Genomic DNA, 27,167 nt, shown 5'->3' with positions numbered 1-27,167 from the left:
TTTAAATTCCCCAGAGGAACCTTATTTCTGCAATAGATTAAATAAAATCAAACTCTGAAGAAGTCCAAGCCACACTGAATTAGCAGAACAACCTAATTTAGGTAAAGTGAAAAGAACTGTTCTAGTAAGAGACATGAGGATATGGCTTTCTTTGCTCTACTGAACAAATACACTGACACAGCTCATACTTGTAATTTCCTGGTGTTAGTATTTCTTTGTGCAAGTAACTCTTGACTTATAACCATGATTACATCGTCTCAAAATCAGAGAGAAGAAAAGCATAAATTCGTGAATATTAGGAAAGCACTAAGGCACTGCAAGTTTCACCGAGGAGAGACCAGGACTGAGTGTGACAGTCACAGGTAATTACGCTCAAACAAGAAGTGTAAAGGCTGAAAACAGTGTCTTACTCCCGTCTAGAAAAAACCCCAAACTATATTGCTGCTCTGACGGGAGCAATACATCTGTTCATTGACTATTCCATGTGATTATAGGAGATCAGAGAGTGAAGCTGGTATAATGTGGCTCTATATGCAATATCCCCAACAAGCATGACTGACGTTACTTGCCAGTCTATTTAACAAAAGAGGATGTGTGTTTTTAATAAGGTTTAGTACATCCTAAATATGGAAGTATTTGGAGAGACACATGCTTTCTCAGCAGGGCTCTTGCAGACATGCAGAGAGGACAATGGAGTGCTGCCTTTTAAGTTAGAAAAATAGTTTGCTGTTACTTAATTGACAACTTAGTGGGGGTGAGTATTTTGGCAGATATGTGGAGGAGACTGTAATTTTTTGAGTTCTGAAAGTAGTGCTTATTAGTTATATTCTCACCCTGACAACATAACTGACAGGCTCCTGTGCCTGTTGGCAGCTAGTTTTATCTTAAGAAGAACTTAAGGATGATCAGGATTTCATTTTTTTCCCTTATACCTTGTCTTCAAAGATTTACTTTCTCATGTGCTCAGTAATTATAGAATTTTGGTTCCACGAGCAGTTGCAGCTGGTGAAAGTCTCAGCTTCATTTAGGTAAACCTGGGCTTTGTTATGGGTTAAAGCAGCTCTGGCATTGCTAAGCAGCATGTGCCTCTACAAACCAAACAATCTACACTGCTTGCTTCAACCCTGTGCTGTGCAAGGAGATTGTACTCAAGTGTTGAAAAATAAAAAACCCCAAACAGTGCTTACTGTCAAAACAGCAAGGGCAGGGAGGCTGTGGTGGCATTCTTCCTGGTGGGAAGAATGACACGGGGTGGAACAGCAGCTCTGTTACTTTGAAGCTAGTCCATTTGATAACTGACATTGTCAAAAAGAGGAGTGACAGTCCCGTCTTTCCACTCGATGAGGATCTCTCCGTGCCTCAGGGAAGGGGAGCGGGATGGTGGAAGGTATGGCTGGGGACCTCTTCGTAAGGGAGTCGGCTCCCGTAGGTCAGCTCTGCTGCTGTTGGCTGGAGAGCTCTTCAGGGCAGAGAGGATTTTCTTCTTCCTAGGAGGAGAGAGAAGAGAGTACGTAACTGCACCCGCCTGTCGCTTGGTGGCTTCACTGGTAATGCCACATCCTTCAGGGTGGTGTGAGCTGTGCGGGAGAGGAGGAGCTGACATCAGTGGCTGCATTTGGATAGCGAGTGGGATGGATAAATTGGGTGGCAGAGACGAGGTGTCACCAAGGGTGACATCTCTGGTGAGCAGACACATCTGCTGAGAGCGAGAGACTTCAGGTATGAGATGGAGAAGGGCAGTGCCAAGAGCAGGACTTTTTGTTTTGAAGTGCTCGAGTTTTGTTCTAAAAATGCTGTTCGTGGCAGACTGAATGAACCCGAAACTCACTTACTTGTTGTAGTGAACATTGAGTGTCAGTATTATTAATCCCAGTATGAATGCCAAGGGGCTGAGGACCAGCATTGCTGTCTTCCAGTTGGTGCCTGAAAGGGTATCAAAGAATGCATCAAGTGTTTGCTGGATGTATCCCTGCTCTTATGCAATAGCCACAATTGACACAAAAAAGCACCTGTGATGTCCCTGAAGACTGGCAGATACCGGTGCTTTGTCTACAAGATCAACCTCTTACAGCTGCTTTACACTGCACAGCATCCCTCTATTGAAAATCTCCACAAAAGGATTTCTTTTTTGCTGTGAAGACAATAACTATTTGTGCTTCTCCTCTCTGCAGCTTTCTGATGCAAAATAAGAAGTGCAGCAGTGGGGAAGGCAGCAGTGCTAGTAAGTAGGTATCTAATTCTTCTGATGAGCTGGAACAAAGCATTTGCAGGTTTTTACTAACTTTTTTACTCCAGGCCTGTGGAGATTTGTTTAATCTTTAAAAGGAGTCTTTCTGATAGGTAATTTGGTGCCCTTCTTCCTACTGAGCATCCTCGGCAGTACCCAGGGGGATGTGTCTCTGTTGTGATGGGAAGGATAGGGGCATTGATGAACCTGGTCTCTTCCTCCTCTTGCTAACCCCTGGACCTACCTGCAAGCCTGGCCCCGGAGTTTTTCCCTCGATTTCCATGCTTCTTAGAGTGATTCTGGGATACATCTAGGGGAAGAAGCAGAGCGATTCAGATTAGGAGCTTCCAGTTGGACCAGAGAAAACTTCAAATTCCTCCTGGGGCTGCACTGTAACCACAAATCCCCTTTGTATGCACCCAGAAGGGAAAAGGAAACTTTATTTTTCCTTAGTGTTCCCCAAACACAGGTATTTGTTGCTCCTGAAACATCTGACGGCTGTGCCTCCTCCAGGTTAAGGCTGTGGCTGCATCACTGAACTGCTCGCCAAGGGGAAACACCTCAGCATGTTTATGAAAGCACTCAGTAGTACACATGGAAGTTCTTCAGAAGTCCTCAGTGCACTGAAAACAGTTGAGTAACCTCAAACAGCTGCCCACACTTGCCTTCCTGCTGTTCTCACACACGCATTCAGAAAAGTGCTCACCCTCATTTGCTGGGAGCTGTGCCTGTTTGGTCCTCACTGGAGACACTGTGCTGTTCCATTTGTTAGCCAGAGGTGGGTCAGTCAAGATCACAGGAGGCTCTCTGTCCACGGCATCGATCTTTGATGAATCGATGGTTTTAGCTTGGAAGAAAATAAAGCAAAGATTTGTGTGATTGTCCTTTACTTTTTGTACAGGAACCTGGATATGCTCAGTGCCCAGCAAGGAAAGAAAGGGAACCCATTCCTGCTGTTTTGGTCGTCTCCCCTGCAAGGCAAACAGATGTAGTGCAGTAAGGATCACCTCCTCCTGTGCATCGGGGGCCTTCAGTTCTCACAGATTTTAAAGGTGAAAGGAACATCTCCTGACTGAATCAACAACCAAAGCAGAGCTTGTTTTCTGGTGGTAAATATGGTCTAAAAAGTATGAATGCAACACTAGCTGTTAAAGGATGACATGTGAGGAAGAGGCAAGGGGAAGAATCACAGCTATTACCAACACTGCAGATGAAAAAATGGGATCAAAAGGGTGCTAAGTAGTCCATACCCCTGGCAGGGCTCAGCAACTTCCTTTGCCCTCCAGTCCTACTACAGAAGTAGGGCATGTGGGGAAGCAACTGCTGCTAGAGGGGAGGCTGTGGGAATTCCTAGGGCAGCAATTCAACCCTATCCTGCACTGATAGGTGTGGCAAGATCAAGAAACCCATGTCTTCAGGGCTCCCTGCTGCCTCTCCGACCCCCATGCCTTCCTGTGGCATCCATGGTTGCACGGGTGTGATTTATTGAGTGAATAACTTGCCGAAGTAGAAGTTCCCTGTCAATGATCAACTGAAACTTGGATACGAAATGCCTGAACAAACACACAGGACTTTGATGTTGTTAGTGAGTGGTCAGAGGTTCCCTCCAGTAGACTGAACCATGGGATTGATAGGATAATTATTAGTTTGCATGAGACACACTAACTGGCACGACCTGATTCAAAGCCTGCTCAGTGTTTACCCTCACAGCCTTATTTGGGGATCCTGGCTCAGAGGCAGCCCTGGGCTGCCAGGAACAGTGCCTTGGGGAATGCAAATGCCCTTTTCACATGCCTTTTTCCCATATCTTAAATGTTCCACGCATTTCCTAGCCTATATTTAACTAGCCTGTTATGGTATCTAATTTGTATGGTCCTATCTAACTTCATGCTAAACAAAACACTACTTGTGACTACAGTGATAATTATGTGTTAACCTTCTAGTTGGCTAATTAAAAACCTTGTGAAAAAGGCCACTGTATCTTCACATGGCATCCCAAACAGCCAATGTATCTCTTTTTACAAAGAAGTAGATATAACCTCTTTGTATCAAAAGGTTATACTCATAAACCATCTGCTTATGCCAAACAGATTCATCACATTTTCTTTCAGTTCTACAAAGCTCAAAATCTCTTTGGGCCATCAACCTTAAGGTAAGGAAAATAATTTCCCCTCAGGAAGATTGGGAACCTCAAAACCTACACAGAGAGGACAAACAAACACAGAAAAGCCACTTCAAACACCAGCTCTTTTCTGGTACCTGGAGTGGGAGAAATGAGAGGAGGAGCGGATGAGGGGAGGAATTGAGTGTGATTTTTGGGTCTCGCTTTTGTGCAAAACTTTACAAGAAAAGTCCTGAAACCACCATTCTTTATAGAAGGGATTAAATGAAAGAGAGAAACAAACTGGACCATGAATCATCAGTGGAGAGCAGTGGGCTTCACTGAGCCTGTGACAAATGATGACAGTCACATCGTGGCAGAGTGACCATGCCTGTTGTCTTTTAGCCTTGTGTCCAACACCTAAAACTATGACAGGAGCAGGGTTTGTGCCCTTTTTGTGTCCCATCTAGGCAGATGCTAGTGAACACTCCTGAAGGGGAAAACTAGATTCTCTTCGCAAAGATTAAGGCCATGAAACTGATAATATAAACCAGATTTTTTATAATTTTTGATGTCATCTTATAGAATTTCTTTCTGCAAAGGGAGAGCAGCACACTGCCTCCCACTGCTTGCTGTGTTCACTAATCTCTTTGTGGTTACTTGAGTCACTAGGTTCACTTCTGCGGATCATGAGGGCACAGAATGAAGGTTAGAACTATGGTTTCATTAGTGAAAGGTGCATTGTTCAAGGGAGATAACTGTACCTTATATAAGGTACAATTCTGTTTTCAGATAACAATTTCTGATTTCAAATGTAGCTGCTCTTCAGTAATTCATACAAGTTAAAAGAGGTTTTCAACTGCCTCTAGTTGTCTTTTTACCAAAAATGAGCTCCCAAAGTACCAAAAGCCCTTGAAAGTCCTTGAAAGTCCCTTTGAAAGTCCAAAGTGCCAGACTTTGTGGGACTACCTTCGTTATTCTGGGCTTAGGAGGTTCAAGCAGTTTCAACTGTTACTGGCTAAGGGCACCTGAAATATTATGTGTGTTCTGAAATATTTTGCCTGTCATCAGAAATGCAGCTGGGCTTTAGAGACCTGATCCTTTAAGGTGGTGTGTGCTTTCTGGAAAACACTGAACAGCAGCTCCTGGGGAGCCAGTGGTACTGAACGGGGCTGAGCTGGAGCCATCTGGTATCTCTCCAGATGGGGCTGAACATGAGTTAGAATGATGGATGCAAGACCAGTGTTAGGTGGCTTCGGTGACATGTAAGTTAGATGTTATCTGATGCTAAATCTACCTCATCTTACTTTCATAGATCCACACACGTGTGTCTACAGCTTGTTGTGTTGGCTTGCTGGGCCTCCGAGCTGCTGTCTGGGCAGCAGCACAGATGGTTTCATCTGCTAAAGTCTTCCACCTGCTGAGTTTGTCCTTCTTCCTCGAGACAAAGACCTTGTGGCCTCCTTCCTGGGTGCTAAGGTGGAAGCCCAGACTCTGCAGAGTCAAGTGTCCCTTCTTGCTGCAGGACCACGCCTGGCGTTCCCAGTCTCCGCAGGGCTCCAGCTTGACCAGAGCCTTGTCCCGCGCCTTGTGGGCCGACAGGCACCGCTTCGTTTGGAGGCTGACAATGGTCCTGGTGTCGGGGTCCCAGCTCCACTGCTGCTGCTGGGAGTGTGCCTTGCAGCTGGCCAGGCTGATGCTGCTGGTGTCGTGGAGGGAGACACGAATGCACTTTTCCAGGTGGGTGTTCTGTATGAGGAAGCCTTGTCCTGCTGCTACTGCGGTACAATCAGAGCATGGTTTAGTATCTGTGCATCTCTGAGGTAAATGCCTCTTCTGAGCACCAGACATTGTAAATGGGGAACGGGAAAACATAACCCACCAGTCCTTTCCTGGGTGGATATGCCCAGATCAAACAGTTCCCCCAGCTTCCTAATTCCCCGGAATGGCACTTCTTTAAAATACAGTGTGCAAATGGCCCTGAGCAATGCTAGAGAAAAATAACAGGCTGTATAACTAATGGGGAAAAAGCTTACCATCTTTCCAACCTGAACAATTCTATGATTCTATGAAATATACCTGCCTATATATATTTAATTCAGTATTTCAACTGCTTTAATTAGGTACCCATCCTTCCCTCCCTCCAAAATAATTAGGTGGCTTGGTTTTTTTTTTTGCCCCTATCCGGGTCAAATCTTTCTTACAGAGAAGCAATTGATATTCCCCCAGTGCTATTCACCTGGGGCCAGCAAGGCCACCTTGGGCTACACTTTCCATTTAATGGCTTCTGGTGATGTTAAAGCAGTGTTAGGATAAAACCATATCCCATCAGAATTGTGTGAGTACTTGGCTGACACAGCTCATGTAAGCTTTGAAATTGTCTTGTATTTAGCACACCTGACTTTGGTCTGTGCACCCCAGGCACGAAGGTACCGCTTTTAACAACCCCTTTGTAAGAGAGAAACATTACAGCCATCCCACAACAACCACACAGTTCGAAGCAGTTTCTGTAGTTGTTTGTTGCTTTTGAGAACAACAGGTCCCAACACCTCAGATGACTTAGGATGGATATTGTCATGTTATCTGGATGACTAACCCTGTTTTCAGTATAAAATCATCAGGTGTGGCCTGTGAACATCCTGAGCAAAATGTTAAATGCCAAACCATTCATCACTGATGGGGTTGTACCTTCTGGTGTGTGTTTTAAGCCTAAGACAGAGGGATAGCAATAAGTTTCAAGTTTCTGAACGTTCTGTAAATCTTTTCATTACAATTAACACATGGTAACTCCCAGCTTTTGCAGTGACTTTTTTTCCCCCTGTTTTCCCCACATCAGAGTTATAAAAGCCCTGTCAGCAAACAGTGCAGAACGTAAAGACTAAGAGGACACTGAAAAGTGGTGTTAAACAAGAACGCTGATTTTATCTAAAGTATTTATGCAGAGCTTCCCCTCCCAGAGCAAAGAACAATACTTTTGTCTGATAGCAAGTATTTGGCTCAGTATCTGAAAAAATAAGTGACAGTATAAACAGAAGCCAGTACACAATACCAAGGGTATAAACAATAGCTTAAAAGAGCTCTCATGTTTTTCTCTCAGGAAATTCTGGGGTTCTGCTATATTAATAGCGCCTTGGGGGCTTTTAAATCAGAAACAGATCAGGGCTTTCTGCTTGTCCTGAATGCCTGGGGAGAGGCAGCCAGAAACCACAGTACTACTGCACCAGCTCTGAGATGAGGATGGATGTGTCTGCGCTGGTATATTGAGTTTCATGGATCTGTGATAGCCACTGATCCAGACAATTCCTGCCAAGCCAATATGCCTAAATGGAAATGAAATTTCTGGGCTATCTGTGGACAGCTCATGAGTCCTGTTCTCTTTAACCCTTATTAAGTGCTGGGTATAAGTAAGATATTTAATGCACTTTGGACTTGAGTTTCTGCCAGTTTCGAAAGGCAGGAGAAATATCTCATATATAACCTCCCATAATCTGTAGAAAATTGAAATGGGTGAACACAATCCTGCCACTCCCTCACACCTCCTTTTTTTCCCTAGGATCTGAAATCCAGAATTCTCTAGATTTCCGTCTTTGCTTAACTGTGAGAAACCCATTTCCAAAATAATGATTTGAGAGCTGTCTAAAAAAATGTAACAGGGGAATATGAAAGCTGTTCTGGGTCAGATAAAACATTTCCTGAGCCCAGGATCCTGTATCCAGCACTTGCATTTGCTAATATAGGAAGAGGGTAAGAATCAGACAAGTGAAGATCTCACTCAAGACAGCAAGGATGCCAGTGCCCTCTTCCAAAAATCACAGAATCACGGGATTGTCAGGGTTGGAAGGGACCTCTGCCAAGGCAGGGTCACCTGGAGTAGGGGACACAGGAACATGTCCAAGTGGGTTCTGAATGTCTGCAGAGAGGGAGATTGCATGACCTCCCTGGGCAACCTGTTCCAGTGGTCTGTATGAACTTATTCAGAGAGCATCACTGGGCATTTGTGCTTAAAATGGTTTTTCTAATGTACACTACACTGTATATTTCAACTCAGAAGGCAAAAAAATCCAGGAGTTTGTTGTTCCATCAGTATTATGAGCTCCTTCTGCAGTTCCACACAGTCAACATCAGGTTTTATTATTCTCAGTAGTTTTGTGGCATCAGCAAACTTAATTACTTCATTATTCACCCCTTTTGATCTTTGTCAGCACCTGCTGATACCTTCACTCTGCTGTCAGCATTGTCAACTTATTCCAGCTCTTTGTTCCAACCTGTGGGCTAAGCCTCTCTTTTACTCCATGAGGATGGAGTTTCTTAAGGGCCTTGGTGGAAAAATTTTACCAAAAAGCCTTTTGCAAACACAAGCAGAAAGTCTTGGTCAGCTCACCCCATTTATGAGCTCACTGATGCCCTCATGGATGCCAGACATCCCTGTTAAAAAAGCTGCGTTGACTTTTCTCATACTTCTCTGTACGTCTGTAAATACCCTGCTTTGCTTCCACTGACTTTCCTGGTGCCAAAATCAAGCCTTGTGACTTTGTGACCTCCCCAGGCTGTGCAAGGATGCCTCTTGAGAAGGACATCATTGCTGTAATGCGGCCCTTTGGGGCTGAGGTTGCTTTAAATAAGAGTTTACACACTCCTTCGAAGTATAAAAAATGTCGTCTTTAGTTTCCTGTAACTTAGTGTGAATGCCATCTGGGCTGGTCATTTGCCACAGGATTATTTATGACTTTTTTCCCTCCTGAAACTTCCTCTGTTGCCAATTTTTTGGGTAACACTCTTCAAACTGCAGAGAGTGACTGCCTGACCATTCTGAAGTGAGCACCAGACACTGGAGCCAATAATCCATTCAGGCTTTCTCCACTGGCCTACTTTTGGTTGCCCTTCTTGCATTTATGTCATCTGTTTCTTAACCTCCTTACCCCCACCAAGTTCCTACTTCAGATATATTTGAAAATTTCTGTTGGCAGCTTTTATGTGCTCTCTATAGGTTCCTCATCTTTCTCCTCTGTTTTTTATTACAGGTTTTATTATTAAACATGCCAGAATCTCTGCTGGTTTTTTTTTTTTTTATTTTGCCCTGCTTGGCAATGACTGTCCATTTGAAAGTTTTGTGTGTTTTTATTACATTTTAGAGAGTGTTGCTGTTTAACCCACCCAGCAGATAAGTGTTTCGCTCTCTGTGTACATCCCCTGGAGTTTTATGTTCCACTCTAAAGAACAAGCTCCACACAATTAAAGCATGTTTACTTTGAGATGCACATCAGGCACTAAGAATCTTTACTCAGGAGGCAAGATGACATTCTTTTTCCCAACACTGTCAAGTCACAGTGTCCAGTGGTCCGGCAGCCCTAACATTTTAGGGATGTTAACCTGGAGCAACCAGAGCATCCAGTGTACTCCCTGAGGATGGGACTCAGCATTTCTGGAAAATGCCAGCCTTGCCCACTGAGCCCAAGTAGATGCCTGCTTTGAGCTGCTCATACTTGAACACTTAGGCCTCTTCATATTTTTAGGTACAAAATAAACAATTTCTACCAAGGCTCTTGATGCCAGCTCGTTTGTCCTATGATAGTGCCTCTCTGTCTGGTTACAAGATAGAAAAAGCAAGCAAATATAGCCCCCTGCTTCTCTGCAGCATGGCCACCCTTGGGACATGCTGTTCCATGTAGGATTAGGAGCAAAAGCCATGCAATGTTCCTAATTAAGGTAATGCCACCCGTAAAGCCTTGGTTACCAGTAATCCCAGTGTGGCTGGGAAAGTTTCTGCTGTTTCTAGGCTTTTCTGCCGTTTCTGTGGTGGCTTCACAGAAGACATTTGCAAATTGTTTGGGGTGGGTTGTCCTCTCTAAAGGCTCTGTGGAGGGAACCAAGTCAGAGCTGAGCAAGCACAGGTTACCAAAACACTCCAGGTCACCCAGAAATCTCAGCATTGGCTTTGGCCTCTTTTGTCCTCCCTGGTGGGGTTCCTAACACTTGGAAAAATCTTTTAATTAGCTCAAATTCTCTTTGCCACGTGAGTGTTTCCCTTACAGAGATGTGTGCTGAGTCACAGTCAGGAATTTACCTTTTCTTGCGTCTACCTGTCCCCAAAGAGAGGTATCCATCTGGAGCAGCCATGGCACCTCTCTTAGGGACTACTTTGTGGGGACTTCTCACAGCCCAGAAGACCTCCCAAGTGTGTCTCTTTTTGGGTACCACTGTGTGACAGCAGGTCATCCTGAGTGACCCAGGCAGTGGCAACAGTGGCTGGGAGAAATGTCTCCAGGCTGTCTGCTGCTTCCACCCAAAATGAGCACAGCCCTAGGGGGTACCTGCACCATGGCTGAGAAACCTTGCACCCAGCAGGACCACGGCCTGACTTACTGGTGAGATAACCCAGAGAGTTTCCTGCTCAGGTTAATCTGCCTCCACTCTTCTCCATTGCAGCGGATCTTATCTTCTCCACAGAGCATACACCAATGGAGACTGACCCACACAATTCTCATGTACATCACGTGTGTTTATCTCCTTGCATAACTCCCCTGAATATCAGCTCTCCCAGGGTTTAGGCTCCCCTTGCCTTCTTGGACTATTGCAGCGGTTCAAGGAGCATCAGATGGGAAGAGGCTTTGGAAGACTCACATCCTCTCAAGCTGCCCTGACAGCAATGCCAGTCTCTGCCCTAGCTCTAAAAAGAGCTGTGGGGGACTCCAGTTCCTACCAGAAATAGCCCCAGCCCCAAAGAAGTAAAATTTAACCAGAAAATGTGGGGAAGACCATCTTTAGCTGCACAACGTGGTGATGGGAACAACACCACTCTATACACTGGTACTAATTACGATGCTGCTGGTACTACTTCCTTCAGGCAGAGATACAAATGAGGTGATGCAGTAACAGAAGAGGGAAACTCCCAGGTAAGGCAGGAGGATTCCTGGTGCAGGTGTTGGCATCTCTCTGTTTGATCACTTGTAGGAACTTTGGATCAAACTGAGGCAATCGGTTTGAGCTGCTGTCAGGTGTGGACAAACAGGGCCCTGAGTAAGTGAGTAGGAGCAGAGTTGAATGTAGCCCCATCAGCAAATCCTTCACATGGAAACATCTTCTTCCATCCAAAGGAGAAAACCCCTGCCTACTTCCTGGGCAGACTCCAGCCCAGAGCTATGTGGGGAAAAAAAATAAAAGCAGCTGGAAGGCACTTGTTGTCCTAAGTATGGTGAATGTGTTTGGTCAAAGACAGGAAATCCAGATGTGCACAGGGGAGTGGTGAAATTGGCACTCTGTTTTCTGCTTTTATAACCAACACCAGCATGACAAGTGGTGAGATAAGGTGGGTTTTTCTTTTTTGAAAACTGGCTGTTGACTGGAACCATTTGTTTTATTTTGCCCCAGTCCTCCCTCAGCCTTCAACTGTGCTTGCTTGGATGTAAAGTTTATAGACACAAATGTCCATGGCAGTTCAGTGCATGTGGCCAATCCCCCTACGGGGAGGATGTTGCTGGATGGAGCCTGGTGAGTCACTGCTGGAGAGCAAATAGGCTTCTGCCCATCGGGCCCAGCAGAACAGGCAGAACTGGAGCTGGGTGAGCACAGCAGCTGTAGGAAAATAAGAAATGTTTGGGGCATGGAAAAAAAATCTATAAATGATGGGAAGCTGGGGAGGTTGTAGAAGTCACCACAAAGCTGGGGAAAACCAGTCCCTGGGAGGATATGGTGAGTGTCTATAAAATCCAGAGAGGTCTGGAAAGGATGGACAGGGCCTGCCTGGTCAAGGACTGATCCCAGATGGGATGGGGTGTGCCAAGGGAAGGCTCACAGTGTGCAGGAGGTGGTTCTGTACCCAGGAGTTGTGCATCCTTGCTGCCAGGGAGAGTCCGCACAAGCCAGGGGAGGAGATCTGATAGCTACTGAAGAGTTAAACACAACATGGTCAGGAAATCCCCCAAGCTGAAAATAGTTGGAGAATGGAAAATTAAAGGGGAAGGAGAAGTGTCCTGTAAGCTTGGCTTTTCTGCCTGTTCAATGCAAAATTTCTTAGGGCTGTCTTTTGAGGTTGGGACATGAGAGATCAGGGAGCAGCCAGCACTGCCATGGGCTTGAGGTAGAGGAGAGTGGCTCCTAAGATATGGGATCAGGCCAAAATGCCAAGCAGAGCCACCACCAGCCTCACGCTTAGTGCATGAGGATCCAGAGTAGGTGTTGAATGCAGTCTTTTTTCAGCAGTTTTCTTTCTGTCTGTATAGGCGCAAATCCTTCTGGTGCCCAACTTCCCTCCACCCATCCACCCTCACCTCACAGAGTCACCATTAGGTTTGACTTTGTAAGAAAACACTTCAGCTCCCTCCCCATACTGTCTAAAGAAAACAGCTCCCAGGACTAGGTAACTCCACGATTTTCAGTTTCCAGCAGGAAAAAAAACACCTCAAAGGTCTGCTGAGAGCGAGCACCTCCAACCTGCCAGCAGCCTTAAAACTCAGCAGCCCCAGGCAGGAGGGAATGGGGAGAGGCTGCTACAGGGAGAGATCAGCCCCAGGCAAGAACACACTTGTGCTCTGCTCTTTGAGCTTCTTTGGGCATTGCCAGGTATTGGGAAGATAAATTCCTTTCTGGTAAAACAGTTGTGGTTTTATAAGTGATCTGGCTGAAAAGCAGCAGTTGATCACGTGTTTCACCAAAACCATTACACTGGAAAGGAAAAGAAATGTCCTGTGATCCTCCATACTTTATGAATAAAACACAGCCATGAGGCTCCTGTTGTGTGGCAACAGAAAAAAATGACTTTCTTCTGACACTGGACAAGATCTACATTGGAGGGAGAGAAAGAGCAAGACCCTAAAGGCTGTTCTGCTTTCCTAGATCTCCTCTAACTTTTAAAGGATGCACATGTATGATCGCCCCGTAATAGTACAGTGACATACCCTCAGCCTGGGGTTTTACAAAATGTAAGACTCAGTTCACTGGATTTACTCTAATTGGAAATTTTTGGCATGCAAAAAACAGCAGAAGTCAAACCTGTAGGAGCACAAACCTGTCCTTTGACCTGGGTGCAGAGGAAAATGGGGGCTGACTGCTCAGAGCATCCCGGGGAACACACACACAGAGATTGTGGAGCAGGGAATGGAAAGCAGCTGGTCAGATCTGCCAGTCTGAGGTTTGTCTTTAAGGCATAAACATCCCAGCTTTGCAGCCCAACTAGTTGTAGTCCTCTGGTCAAGGGATTTTGAACAGCTCTGAGCAGGTAACTTGTAAAACTGCAGGGCTGTTTTCCTCTCAGGTTCAGGGTCTGAAAGAGCCTTGAAGCACTTCAGGGGTTTATTTCAATGAGTCCCTTTCAGCTGACATCTCAGGCATAATAAATAGGGAAGTGCTTAGGGGAGTGTTCCCATTTCTAAAGAAAACAGATCTGCCCCGTGCCCGTGATGGGGTGGGTGAGACCGCGGGCAGCACCACACCCAGGTAGCTGCTCCTGGGCAGCGCCACTCCAGCTCTGCAAGATGACACTCCACAGGACTTGTGCTTTTCTCATCTACCCATGCATGTCAGAACCAAGGCTGCTTGGGTGCAAAATACTCCCGTGTACGATACAGGGTTTAAGCAACCTCAGAAAGCAGCTGAATGCTAACATGAGCCACTACTGGGTCTGTTCCACAGAGGTGAGCAGTGCAGACACTGCAGCTTCCCAGCACATCCCACTCCCAGACCCCCACCACAGGAACAGGACAATTACATTGAGGTCCTGCTGCCCTTCCCACCACTCTCTCCCATACTGCCAGCATGTTCTGAGCCCACTCACTTCTCCTGGGAAGAAGCAGCTGGGTCAGGGAGCAACACAGTGCTTAGGAGGTCACTTACTGCCTGCCCCCATCCCAGAGCAGGTTCATTCATCCACCACTCTTAGCACTTTAAAAGCACTTTATAAAAGTGGCTGGCATGATGCCATGGTGTCCCTGGCCCAGCCATCCCAGCACCTTGCCAGCCTGTCCCTCACTCTTCTGTAGCCTTGTGTTTAATCCCATTTTAGATGCTGCCCTGAAATGTGCCTCGAGGCACTTGTTTTACAGCTAGCGGGTTCAGAGCTTTGCAGCCCAAGCAACAGTTCAGCAGAAAAGCAGGTTAAAACCTGTGAGGCAGTTCTCTTCCTACTTTACAGCTACCCCAAAGGAGGAGAAACTTACCCTCAAGCCAAGGAAGAAGACAAATACAGCCCAGGCTCAGCCTGAAAAGCTCCATGGTCTGCCAGCACAGCGGGAGAGAAGGAGCCCCCAAAGCCTCTTGCCCACGAACAGTGCCAGGTAGCTCACTTTTCCCCCTTTCTCTGTCATTCACAGCAGAAAAACCTGCTGGGAAGGGAAGAACTCTTTTGTCTCAGCACTGGAGGCTTGGCAGCCGGCTTATCACCAAAGGATCAGCTTGGAGACACGGTCCCGCTCAGCAGTTATCCCTTAGGAGAAATCATATGACGAGCCAGGATGGGGGGGGACACTGGACCGAGATGCTCGTGGCCTCCAAGCTCGGCTCCTTAGCAGCAGCAGTTGCTCCCAGCAATGACAGGCGCATGCTAAGCAGGCTGGCAGGCTGCCTTCCCAGGGCTGGGAGCAGAGGAGGATGCAGGGCTCGCCTGGCAAGGAAAAGCAAAGTTCGGCAGGAATGCCCCGAGGGGCGTGGGATGTGCCTGCTGAAACCTTGCAATTGGTTTGTGCTGTCATGGGGTCCTTTTGTCTCTAGAGAGAGAATTATCCCCGCCAAGATGATTTTAGGACCAGTTCATGGCAGAAATAAAACCTCACAAACCATCTGTGGGGGTCCTGGAGAAAGGAGGGTGATGGAAGGGGCAGTTGAGATCCTGGATGGGGATCAGGGTCCTGCTGTGGGTCTGCTCTGATGGTCACCCCGAGGGCTGCTTGGGTTGAGTTTGTCTTTGTTTCACTCGGCTCTGCATGGTGGGGAAACCACACATCCTTCCCGGAGGAAAAGCAGCAAAGGCTGACAGGTGAAACAGCAGTGAGAGTTGTAATTTTGCTAGTGAGATACTCCCATTCAGCCACATCCTTTCCTTTCTGCCCCATATGTTCACTGGAGTCATTCTCAGCTGGGGTTATTCTCACCCTTTAAGTGTCCTAAAAACACTTAAAAATGTTTCACTTTTACTTTTGGTGTCCAGTCCTTGATGGCACCAATGTTGCATCTCCCAGCTCTGCCTGTGAGGCCAGGAGTCACCTGGAGGGCTGGGAGCTGCTTCCTTTAGAGGCCAAGCTGTCAAACTAAACAGCACATTATTGGCATCTATGCAAGGGTATAGGCTTAGACCACAGGCTTGCAATGGTGCAACTCTCTCTTTGCCCAGCCCTGGGATGATGGCTCCCAGCTTTCCCACTATCAGAAGGGGGATCTGGCTTCAAAGTAGTTTGGCTTCTTCACAGGTGCATGTGCATGTAGCAAGGGATATCCTGTGATCAATCAAAGGGGAAGGCTGGGGTAAATTCTTGTCCTGGTGGGGTTGCTCTTGCCTGACTGTAGCACTGTGCTCAAGAAAAATAACACAGGACTGGTTTCTTTATGATTACTAGTTTCTTTTCCCTGCGGGAATGGGTCAAGCTGCACTAAATACCAGGCATTTTTAATTTTAAAAGGCGCAGATGTTAAACTCTGCACCACATGACTGGGACTGAAAATGCAAACACTCTCCAGTGGGTTGTTGGGTGAGTGTGTCTCTCCCACAGGAGAAGGAGGGGAGGAAACAGCTCAGGTTGAAGATGTCTCTCCACTGGATGGAGAACACTGAAGCAAATATCCTGGTGAAAAGGTCGCTGTCTTTTCTACCATGTATCCTGCTACTGCTTTCACCCTGAGAGCTGGCACACCTCCTGTTTCTCCTCTTGACCCTTCTGTCCATTTCATACACAGGAAACAGAGGCATGTAGAGGTTGTGATCTGCCCAAAGCCATGAAGTCTGTCTCTTAGCTCCTAAAGCCCAGATTTATTCCAATCCACTCAGTTGCAGTTGCCTTTAAACACCCAGCAAGCCTTTCCTTGTATGTGCCCAGGGGTGTCCTCCTCCTGCCAGACGGGGGCCCTCAGGGATTTTGGTTGTAGTGTTGGCATGGGAAGGACCATGAAGAGTCAGGCTACAGGTGTAACCCCAGGCCTGAATCCACCAGAGTCCTACAGAGGGAAAACTGAGAAAAGAGTGTGTATCATGCTTATCTGCATGATGAGCAACTCAGATTTTGCCCTGGGCAAGGCCCTGTCACCTCCTTGAGGAGAATGATCACAATCTCATTCCCACTGCTTCCCTTCTTTCTGCAGATATTTAATCTTTGCCAGGACCTTCCTCTTTATTCTGAGTGCCCTCTTTTTCTGTTGGGTACTGTGCAAAATCTTCAGGAAATCCATTTTTTTTTTTTCTCCAGAGTGTGATTTGAGCTTTTTGAAGGGTATCTTGTTGCTTCAAATAACCTCTCCCACCTGCTGTTAAGCCATATTCACTTCCTTGCCCTAAGAGAAGGAAGGAATGGAAGGAAAAGTCTTCAGCTTATCTTCTGTGTCATTAATGAAGATATTAAATACCACTGGTCCCACTACAGACCCCTGAGGAATCCAATGACAAATCTTTTTTTATGGCTTTGGCAATCCCCTAATGAGATACAGGGTGCTCAGACTGCCACTGAACACCCTCTTCACACCAGACTGAGGAGAGCCCAAACCAGAAACCAATGCCCTATATAAGCCCTGGAGAAAAGTGGTCAGTCTAAAAGCAACCTGCCAGCACAGACCGAGAGGAACCAGTTGAACATCAGACACTGAGGTTTTTAGGGTTTCAGGGCACCATTTTGGCTTTATGTCTTTTATATGCAAGAAAGTATTTGCATATGCAATTGCTCTATAGTCTTAGAGCCCATTCTTCCCCAGTGCACTGCCTTGCTTGTGGCATGGTGCAGCCTCATGCATAGGGAGGCTTTTTTCAAATAGTTTCCACAGCCTTTCCTGGGCTGTCCCTAGGAGACAGCAAACTGTTTTCCAGCTGTGGTCTCTCCCACGTGGAGCAGGATAATCCTGTAATTGCTGGCTCTTGGTCATGTAATTTCCATATCAGTTAGTCCTTGCCAACTAAGTCCCATGGAACAGCCTTGTTCTTGTCTCCATCATCAGTTTGGTGGGCGCATTGCTTTTTCTCATTGTTTTGCAGCTCGTGGTGAATTTAATCAGAGTGAAGTGATGATCAGGTGAAACTTCATCTCCTGATGGTACTAACCACCACATCTTCAGACACAGGGGTCATTCACCAGACACCCAAGTGCAGCCCTGTCTGGTATGGGACAGGCGCAGCTTTCGAGCACACAGCAGCTTGGGGAGCAAGCAGAGACGAGCATTTCGTCAGCCTAAAACCTTTGGGGTGCTCAGGAACAGCATGGCCGTCTCGTAGGTTTTCACTCCAGCCTGGGAGCCAGCAAGGTACTTTATGACACCGAGGACACCAGGAAGCAGCTTAAAATCCCAGCTCAATCCTGTACCCTTAGTGTCACCCCAGAACAGAAATGGCAAAACTTGCACTGGGTCTGCAGGGTGAGAAGGACTGGGGTTCTGAGGGGCTCCCTGTTTGTATGGTATTTTAGGAGTGAAATCTTCCTCTCTCCGTGGGTAATGTCCTTCAGGCAAGGTGCAAATGCTCATTAGCTTTCTTTTCAGCTCTCTGCCTATTGCAGGTTTTCTCTGCAGTGAAACCTTTGTTCGCAGAGAAACACTTGCCAGCAAATGTTTACAAAAATAACCACAGTAAAGATCCTGTATCCCCAAGAAGGGATGTAGAAGGAAAAGGGTATTTTTACATACCAAAATTCTCCCATGGCTGGGTAGTGGAGCTGGTCTGGGATAAAGCAACAGCTCCAGAGATGCCTGGGTTAGATGTGTCCTTGCAGATGTGCTCCTGGTCCCATGTGAGCAGAAGGCTGAGATCATGGGGATCCCAGAGCAGATGTGCTCAGTCTGCCTGAGAGCCTCATCTCCCACTGAGCATGCATCAGTGCCACAAGAAGTCCCACAGGGGCAGGCATGAGATGAATTGTCCAGGACCCCTTACCCTGGCAGGCAGTTGCCTTAACCAATGCAGAGCATGAAGCGTCCCTCAAGGACCTAACTGGTCCTGCCCTCATGGTGGGTCTTTGGGTCATTGTCACAAGAAAACAGTGATTAAGAGTAGTTCCCCTTCAAGAACTGAGCTTCTTCATCTCTCTGCTATTGCAGGCAGCTCCCAGGGGCCCCCTCTCCAAGCAGAGCCTTCAGCTGAGCCTGGATTAAGGTGGGAGAAAGCCCAACTGAGACCCAAGTCAATTCCTGGCTTCTTTCTTCACCTGACACCAGCTCAGCCCCCTGACTTCTTTCAAAGCAGACCGATGACAGCATCCTTTTATTCTCTCTTTTCCTGTATTTCCACTTTCCCCCAGTCTGCTCACAGGGACCTTTTCTCCCCTCGCCTGGGCTTTGCTAATTGCTCTCTGCTCAGTTTGTTTCTCCAACAGGGGAAGGCACCTCAAAAAACTCCCTGGAGTTTCTCACGAGCACTGATCCTGACACAAGAGAGTCTGATGACCTCAGTGCTACCCCGGGAATGCCTGATGACCAGTCACCCCACAGCCCCGGGACAAGTCTGGCAATGGTCTCTGGGACTCAGCCTGAGCCACCAGCTCAGCAGATGGAGCTCCTTCCCAAGGATGTGGGCAGAGCGGCACTCAGTGTGCAGCGGGATGCCGTGGCCACTAGCAGCAGCACATGGACACTGTGTGCAGGCTCAGGAGTCAGAGAGAGCTCTGAAATAGGGAAAAAGTTGATTTGGCAATGTTTTTACTGCTATCTTCGGAAGGAGGAGTTTGTCTGTTCAAGAGGACAGGAGTGGATCTTCCACTGCCTGCTCATATAGCAATTAAGAATGAAAGATCTGTGCAGTAAACTCTATTTCTTTCCCTGTATTGAGGGACTGGAGTTCTCTGGATGTGGAAAAAACCCAGGTAACATTTTTTCTCTATACCTCAGCTGGATTTGCAAGACTCCGGGGGGTTTATGGCCCTGTCAGGCTTGCACAGGGTAATCAGCTTTGCAGCAGCACCCTGTGCAGGTAGAAGCCAGCAGAGTCTGTGCAACCACCTTCACACTGAGGTGAGCTAAAAACCCTCTGCCACGGAGAGCATGGCAGAGCCCCCCAAATCAGGCTTCCAGAAATAGGCCTGCTCAGAGCGGTCTGGTGGGTGTGAGCTGGTGCGGGTCTCGCTGGAGCTCTCAGGAATTGCTAAAGGTCCAGAGCTGTGGTGAGAGGTGCACTCAGCACTGTGGCTGATATTGTCCCTTCAGGACAATATTTCCAGGTGGAGCAGGGTCCTGGACCACTCCAAGAGAGGGAGTCTGTGTCCCTCCTCTCCACCCGCTTGTGTTGCTCCAGGTGCTCCGTAAGTGCTGGGTGCTGGTGGCAGGGACACTGGTGCCCTTGCACACACCACATGGACTGCAGAGTGTCCTTGGCAATGTCACCTCACCCTCTGCATCCATCCCCCAGCCACTTCCACCTCGTGTTAAGCCTTGTTGGCTTTGTAGCTAATCTGTGGCAGCTCATGAGATAACCCTGGCTCTCTCTCCTTGGCTGCACTGATAGCAGGCACCTCTTTCCTCACGTCATCTCTATGCACAGGAAAAAAGGTGAGCAAATCTCCCCCGTGCCCCTTTTAGCAATAAATCCCCCTTATGACGCCCATGTTTGCCATGCTTCTGTGAGAAATGACAGCTGATGGGAACTGCTTTCTACTTTGTGCTTGTTTTCTGTTAAAAAGGTCCATTTTGAACAGTCTAAAAGGGCTTGGTAAATGATTAATCAGTTCTTGCAGAGTTTGACAGGGCAATAGTTTGTTTATGACTTATTATGTTTAGCTACCTATGGTGCTTTCTGCTAAGACACATTGTATATGCTCCCTATGAGCACCCAAGAGTGACTCTTAAGCATTTGATAACCTGTAATAAAAAGAATTTCAACGTAGAAAGCTATACCTTTATTTAAAGAAAGTATTGTCTCCTGATGGGTTCCTTGATTAAGTGATGGTCTCCCTGCACCAGCAGGCAGGTAAACAGCTTGGATTGGTGAAAAACAGGTTTCAGGAATCACACAGCTGGAACCTGAACTGAGGCCTTCTGCTACATATGCCAAGATATCAGGGGGGTTGCTGGGGACAGATGTGATGTAGAGGAAGGAGACTCTGAGGGAAGGTGCACTGAGGGATTTAGGTGTGTAGCTGCCCTTCAAGCTGGCTGTTATGTCTTTCATCTCTTGAAACCCTTGAAGCTTCTGTTTACCTATAAGAGGGTCTAAAGTCCTGGCTCATTTTCTGCATGTCACGGTGCTGGATATGTCAATGTTTAATCTGTGCGTGCTTAGATCCTTGGGGTGAGGAATCCTGGCTTCTTTCAGCCTGGAGGACCCACTGTGCCAGATCCATACCAGATTAGCACCCAATCAACCAGCCCAAATATAACACAACAGTGCCTGTACCCCTGGGACATCTGGCTTCCAGGGCACCACGGGAGCATTGGTGCCATCCTTGCTTGGAGTCACTTGCACTCTGTGTGAGTTAATAACTGGAACAGAGCGGCTTTGCAAGGACTGGTTAAATAATCATGGGTTATGAACACTGTGATGCCATAACCCCGTGAATGGAGCAAGGGTAGGGCTGGATCTGGGATCTGGGTCACCTCTGTGCACCCTTTGTCAAGAGTCCTTCTCATCCCCCTTGGGCAGCAGTCAGGCTGCCAGCTAGGTCTGCAGATGTTTAATGCTCTCATGAGCCTAAGTCCTGAAGGATGTGGAAGGGCAGCTTCAGAAATTCCTTTTCCCTGGTGGGATCTATCCTGGGAATCCCAGCTTCATGCTGGGCTGCCTCCAGATGTGCCAGTGCCTGCACTCCCGTCTGACCACCCATACCTCACCTCTTCTCTGTGAGGGGCAGGGTTGGGATACCAACTTGGCATCCCACGACATAACAGGAGTTAGGAAAACCCAAAAGACCCTGGGGACAGGACAGCTTGGCTCGGGAGTCCTGGCTCCCTCATCTACCATTTTTCTGCCACTTATCTTCTGTTCCTGGGGAAATCAAGGGATTTAAAGCAACTATCGGGGAGTGAAATCCAAGTGAAAGCTTGGAAACTTTCTTCATGTCCATTATTCTTTTAGGGATTTTTGAGTCATGATGTCCCTGTGTTTTGGGCTTTTTTTTTTATGTGTTAATATTAACAAAAGAAACCCAAAAACAAACAAACAAACAAACACAAAACCAAAACCAAACCAAAAAAAAAAAAAAGGAAAGGGGATAGCCTATCTTTCTGTTCCTTGTTTTTTCACCCTGGAAAATGGTGCAGCTCATTTTAAAGACTTCTGTCTCCAGCCTGGTTGGGAGGGAGAAAGGAGGAAGGAAGAAGAGGAGGAAAACTCCAAGGTCGGCAACTGAGGACCGACTCAGCACATAAAAATCCCTTCACAGTGAAAAGGTTGTTTTGCCAAAACACAAGGGTTTCAGTGTAAACCACCTCAGCTGGATTCAAAGCTGTGTCAGGAGCCAGGCCAGCACAGGAGAGGCTGCCAGGTTTGAGCACTTTGGAGCTGCCAGAGTGCCCCGAGCACATGTAACCCAGCCTGCTCCCCAAACCCACCCCTGTCCTGGATCACCATCTTTTTGGGGCATCAGTAACCTCTGTTCTCTCACTTCCCTACCCCAGCCAGGGCTTGCCTGGGAACACTTTTTATCCACTCCAGCTCTTTTTCTCAGCAAAACCTCACTCACCCCAGGAGTGCATTACAAAAACTAGCCAGGCAGCTAATTTGGGCAATCGGGCATCTGCTGTGATTGATCCCAAAGGTGGTGACCTCTGGCATTTTTAATGGCTCTCTGGGTGGCTTATCATCTCTGTATACTTAGATACTGATGTCATGGGTGACATGGGTAAATACACCCAGCACGTATTAATGGGCACCGCTCAGAGAAGCAAGCTGGCTCTTTTCCCCCATCTCCATATAGGCTGCTCCTGCAAATTTGCATCCTGACAGATTCACACAGGCCTCAGGATGGGGCCAGGGGGGCTGCGAGCCCAGCTGCACAGACTGCATTGCCTTGAGCCTCTGGCCTCAGTTTCACCTGCCTGTGTTTTTGTTGGCAGTGGATGCTCAGCTGTGCTTGGTGATGCTTGATATAGCTGGAACATGTTTCACCTTCTGTGCATATCTCAACAAAACAAGGTTTTAATATAGTCCTGGTCTTTCAACAACCTCAATTTAACCTAAGCTCTGTACTAAAATATCTTCCATCCCCATTGCACTGTAGTGTCTTGCCTGGCATAAGCCCAGGAGCTACAGAATTATAATAAATTAGGACAACTGAATTACAATGAAAAACAGAGACAGAGATGCAGGGAAACATTCCCTTTTGCCCCTGCCAGGGCAAGAGGGGCTGTCCTGCAGTGATGGCTCTGAGACAGGTATCAGGGCAGGCTCTGCCCAGGTGCCCCAGAGAAACACATCCCCACAAATCCACATCTCCATGCAGCTCAGGAAAGGAACAAAGTGCAGGCACATAAAACATCACTGGCCAGCTGCATCCTCAGAGGGTGGTGGGGAACAGCAGGTGAGGCTGGAGACCTCAGTGCAGCCTTTCTCTGCCTGTGTTTGAAGCAGAGAAGTTATGGATAGGAGGGGAAATCCAGCAGGGCTTATAATTACTGTAAAAACAGATCAGCTTGTGAAGTCCAGCCTGTATGCTCAGGTACCAGGTACTTCCTCTGGCCCCATTCTCCTCCAGGCTCTGGTCTGACTTTCATCCCTTCCTCCTTGCTCTGTGGGATGAAGTGAGGTTGCAGCCAAGAGAGGGTCATGGGAATCCTGGCACAGATCCACTCCAAGAAAAGCTCAGCCCAGCTGCCAGTGAACAGGCTGCCACTGGAGAGTAAAGTGAGCCAGAGCCACAGGGTTGCAGACAGAGCAGAGGAGCTGCGGCCCTCAGCAAGATTTAATTGGGTTTTTTGGTGTTTATGGCCCTTTGTTTCATTAAATAACATTGCAGATATGAGTGGCCAAGCTTTGGAAAGGAGGCTGTGAACACCTGCATGCATCATCCTGGATTTTCTGTCCACCAGTGGGAGTGAAAGAATTCAGCAGCAAAGTTTCTGCAAAGCAATCATGGACAGTCGGGTTATTCACCGCCTGGGAAAACATGGAAATGCCCCAAAGGGTACTGCCAAAGAAAGGCCTAAAAATGTCACACCTGTGAAGCAGAAGCCCTCCAAGGAGCTGAGGCCCATGCTCGGGGCCATCTTGCTGGGCCTCATGCTGTTCATCGCCGCGGTGGTGGCCTGGTGCTACTACACGGTGTCCCTGCGGAAGGCGGAGCGGCTCAAGACGGAGCTGATGGACCTGCGGGCGGACGGCTTCGTCATCAGGAACCAGCACGGGGAGGTGGTGTTCCGGCTGGCCTTCCGCTCGGGCAGCCTGGACCTGGAGTCGTGCTCCAAGGAGGGCGAGATCCTGAGCTGCACGCGGTCGAGCCGGGGGCCGCTCAACTTCTTCATCCAGACGGTGAAGCCCAAGGACACGGTGATGTGCTACCGCGTGCGCTGGGAGGAGCTGGCGGCCGGCCCGGCGGTGGAGCACACCATGTTCTGGGAGGACGCCCACTGGTACGGGGGCTCGGAGATGAGCACCCAGCACTGGCCCATCCGCCTGGCCGGCTACCAGGAGCCCGTGCCCTACGTGACCAGCGACGTCTACTCCTTCCGCGACAGCTTCGGCGGCATCCTGGAGCGCTACTGGCTCTCCTCCAAGGCGGCGGCCGTCAAGATCAACGACTCCGTGCCCTTCCACCTGGGCTTCAACGCCACTCAGCGCGCCCTCTTCTTCCAGGCCCGCTACAAGGACTCTCCCTACAAGCCCCCGCCGGGGCAGCCGCCCTTCCCCGAGCTCAGCTACCGCGTCTGCGTGGGCTCCGACGTCACCTCCATCCACAAGTACATGGTGCGCAGGTACTTCAACAAGCCCTCCAAGATCCCCGCTGAGAATGCCTTCCGGTACCCCATCTGGTCCACCTGGGCACTCTACAAGAAAGACATTGACCAGGATAAAATTCTGCAGTTTGCGAGAAACATTAAGAAGTACCATTTTAATTGCAGCCACATAGAGATCGATGACATGTACACCCAAGCCTATGGGGACTTTGACTTTGACCCTGTCAAGTTCCCCAACGTGACAGAGATGTTTGCAAAATTGAGGGAAGATGGGTTCAAGGTCACTCTGTGGATCCATCCCTTCATACACACAGATTCCTCCAATTTTGGTGTGGGGATTGAGCGTCAGCTGTTCATCAAGGAGCCCTCAGGGCAGCTGCCAGCCATGGTGGAGTGGTGGAATGGCATTGGGGCCATCCTGGACTTCACCAACCCAGCAGCCCGGGACTGGTTCCAGAGCCACCTGCGCCAGCTCCGGCACAAGTACGGCATCTCGTCCTTCAAGTTTGATGCGGGCGAGACCAGCTACCTGCCCAAGCAGTTCAGCACCTTCCGCCCGCTCTCGGACCCCAGCATCTGGTCCCGGCGCTACACGGAGATGGCCATCCCCTTCTACGAGCTGGCCGAGGTGCGGGTGGGCTACCAGTCCCAGAACATCTCCTGCTTCTTCCGCATCATCGACCGCGACTCCGTCTGGGGCTACGAGCTGGGCCTCAAGTCCCTCATCCCCACGGTGCTCACCATCAGCATGCTGGGGTACCCATTTGTACTGCCAGATATGATCGGAGGGAACTTCCTCCCCAACAAGACAGAGGGGGCGGTGGAGATCCCCGACCGGGAGCTGTACGTGCGGTGGCTGGAGCTGTCGGCCTTCATGCCCTCCATGCAGTTCTCCATCCCGCCCTGGCTCTACGACAAGGAGGTGGTGGAGATTGCCCAGAAGTTCACGGAGCTCCACGAGTCGCTGGTGGCCCCGCTGCTGCTGGAGCTGGCCGGGGAGGTCACCGACACGGGCGACCCCATCATCCGGCCCATCTGGTGGATCTCGCCCCGCGACGAGGCCACTCACAGGATCGACTCCCAGTTCCTCATCGGGGACACCCTCATGGTGGCCCCTGTCCTGGAGATGGGCAAGCAGGAGCGGGATGTCTACCTGCCAGCGGGCAAGTGGCGCAGCTACAAGGGGGAGCTGTTTGAGAAGACGCCAGTGCTGCTCACCGACTATCCCGTTGACCTGGACGAAGTTGCCTATTTCCTCTGGGTGTCCTAACATGGTCCTCATCAGTGTGCAATGGACTCAGTGATTAATTAACCAACAGCTTTAATGATCTGGGACTTTGTGTAGTTTTTTAAGTAGAAGTACTTCCTTATGAAATTTGAAGATAACACTGAGACTTCTGTTTTTTGTGGCAAGTGGTGCTCAATAACTAATTAATATATATTGCATGGGTGTCTTTGTTATTGCAGTGTGACAAGTGCAATGTATAGAAACACAGTCTCTGCTCATAATCTCTTCCCACCAAGAAATGCCATGCACGCTTGTTGTTTATAAAGGAAATTACATGGACTCCTTTGTTACCCAGTTTCACAGATGATCCCCTGAGGTATTTAAAATTTCATGTGCTTAGTGAAGGAGGCAGCTGCAGCAAATTACTTTTTTTTTTTACAAAAAGCAGTCTGTGGTTATCCTGGAGAGGAAGGCACCCAAACTGCAGCCTGCACAACAGATGGGAGCTGATGCAGGAGTGAAGAGGAGTTTACACTGTCGCATGGGCTGAGCTATCTGAGCAAGGGGAATAAAGCCACAGCAATGGCTAATGCTGTGGCAACTGTTTCACCCCTTTCATGAATCACTGAGAATCAGGTCCATGGTGTGAATTCAAGTAAACCTGCAAAATGTGGTGAAATCTCATGGTAGTAAAGACTAAAACATAGTACCAAGTCAGGGTTTAGATTTGATAGGATCCCTGTGTGTTTTGGGACCATGTTTAGAGCCAAGGGGTGCACAATCTGTCAGGTCCTAAGAGTGAACTTGGCCTCCTCAGAGAGTTCAGACAACAAACCAGCCCGAGTGCCCTGCTGCCTCAGTTTCCCCATTGAAAATGTTCTCCCATCTTGTTCTAATGGACATCCCTGTCTATAAACCTGTACCCTGTCTGTACAAGGGACTTCTCCTGAGTGAAGGTGTGTCAGCAGCTCCTGATGGCTTGTGGTAGGCAAGAGTCTGTGAAATGCTCTCCACTCTTGTCCAACCTTCCCTGCTGTTTTTAAGCAAACAGAAGTTTAAGGGTGACATGTCTGAGCAGTTTAGGAGAGTCCAGGAGTCTCTGGGCTGCAATGTGCCTTCCCAAAATGAGAGACAGATCCCTTTGCTGACCCTGGCATGCTGCTTGTAGGTAACTGGGAGGTAAAGCTTTTGTGTGGCCCCAACACAGGAGAAAGCTCCCTTCTTTAGGGGTTTTTCCAAGTGCTGATCCATACAAAAGGTAAACAGGGGATGGAGAACATCGCAGTCCCTCCAGACCTAGTTTGGTGTCCAGGTGAAGCCACCCCAAAACTGGCTCAGACTCCTGTTACCCATCAGTGGGTCTGTTGTACCAAGAGGACTCTAGATGCCCCTGAAAGAAGCTCAAGCTGCAGTAATGTGAAAAGGATGTGAAAGGGAAGGCAATGCTCAGTCTGCCGGTTGTGTTCAGGGTTAACAGGATATTTCTGAATCCTTACCATGGGCTTTCTTCTACTCCAGGATAGTAGTTTCCAAGGATGCAGCTCCCCCCGAGGTTGAGAAAGTGTTTCTGAATGCTTCTCTGTTGCCGCTTTGAAGCCCCAAGGGGTCCCTGA

General features: G+C 48.2%; 3 protein-coding genes across 4 annotated transcripts in view; 2 read left to right on the top strand and 1 right to left on the bottom strand.

Moving 5' to 3' along the window:
• The window catches only part of TPGS2 (tubulin polyglutamylase complex subunit 2), a 698,248-nt gene that overhangs the window by 530,391 nt on the left and 140,690 nt on the right, over positions 1-27,167 (top strand). The gene's annotated exons all lie outside the window — the stretch shown is intronic.
• On the bottom strand, positions 186-14,900 carry LOC126646990 (uncharacterized). Of its 2 annotated transcripts, none has more exons than XM_050328818.1 (6): positions 14,480-14,900; positions 5,636-6,103; positions 2,934-3,074; positions 2,472-2,537; positions 1,833-1,923; positions 186-1,487 (listed from the first exon to the last, which is right to left on the bottom strand). In XM_050328818.1, the coding sequence occupies exons 1-6, from the start codon at positions 14,532-14,534 to the stop codon at positions 1,280-1,282; spliced, it is 1,029 nt and encodes a 342-aa protein (XP_050184775.1). In that variant the 5' UTR covers positions 14,535-14,900; the 3' UTR covers positions 186-1,279. The 2 variants fall into 2 exon arrangements, with proteins under 2 accessions (XP_050184775.1, XP_050184774.1); XM_050328817.1 differs by having other exon boundaries at positions 5,636-6,106; positions 14,480-14,898.
• Positions 5,947-26,515, top strand: LOC126646986 (myogenesis-regulating glycosidase-like). The gene is made up of 2 exons (XM_050328808.1): positions 5,947-6,068; positions 23,390-26,515. Exon 2 carries the CDS (start codon positions 23,506-23,508, stop codon positions 25,594-25,596), a length of 2,091 nt encoding a protein of 696 aa, XP_050184765.1. The 5' UTR covers positions 5,947-6,068; positions 23,390-23,505; the 3' UTR covers positions 25,597-26,515.

The sequence above is a fragment of the Myiozetetes cayanensis genome, unplaced genomic scaffold (genome assembly GCF_022539395.1).
Source record: "Myiozetetes cayanensis isolate MyiCay16 unplaced genomic scaffold, myiCay2020 scf4, whole genome shotgun sequence".
NCBI classification, from domain to species: Eukaryota; Metazoa; Chordata; class Aves; order Passeriformes; family Tyrannidae; genus Myiozetetes; species Myiozetetes cayanensis.
Note: the sequence above shows the minus strand (reverse complement) of the source record. Positions and strands in the feature narration are given on the sequence as shown.

What these genes read in the sequence shown, in the direction of transcription:
- LOC126646990 (XM_050328817.1), bottom strand. Translation starts at nt 14,534, where the DNA reads ATGGAGCTTTTCAGGCTGAGCCTGGGCTGTATTTGTCTTCTTCCTTGG. An exon ending in TCTTCTTCCTTGGCTTGAGG is followed by an intron (nt 6,107 to 14,479) that starts GTAAGTTTCTCC and finishes ATTGTACCGCAG; the next exon opens with TAGCAGCAGGACAAGGCTTC. An exon ending in ACGTGTGTGGATCTATGAAA is followed by an intron (nt 3,075 to 5,635) that starts GTAAGATGAGGT and finishes TTTTCTTCCAAG; the next exon opens with CTAAAACCATCGATTCATCA.
- LOC126646986 (XM_050328808.1), top strand. Translation starts at nt 23,506, where the DNA reads ATGGACAGTCGGGTTATTCACCGCCTGGGAAAACATGGAAATGCCCCA.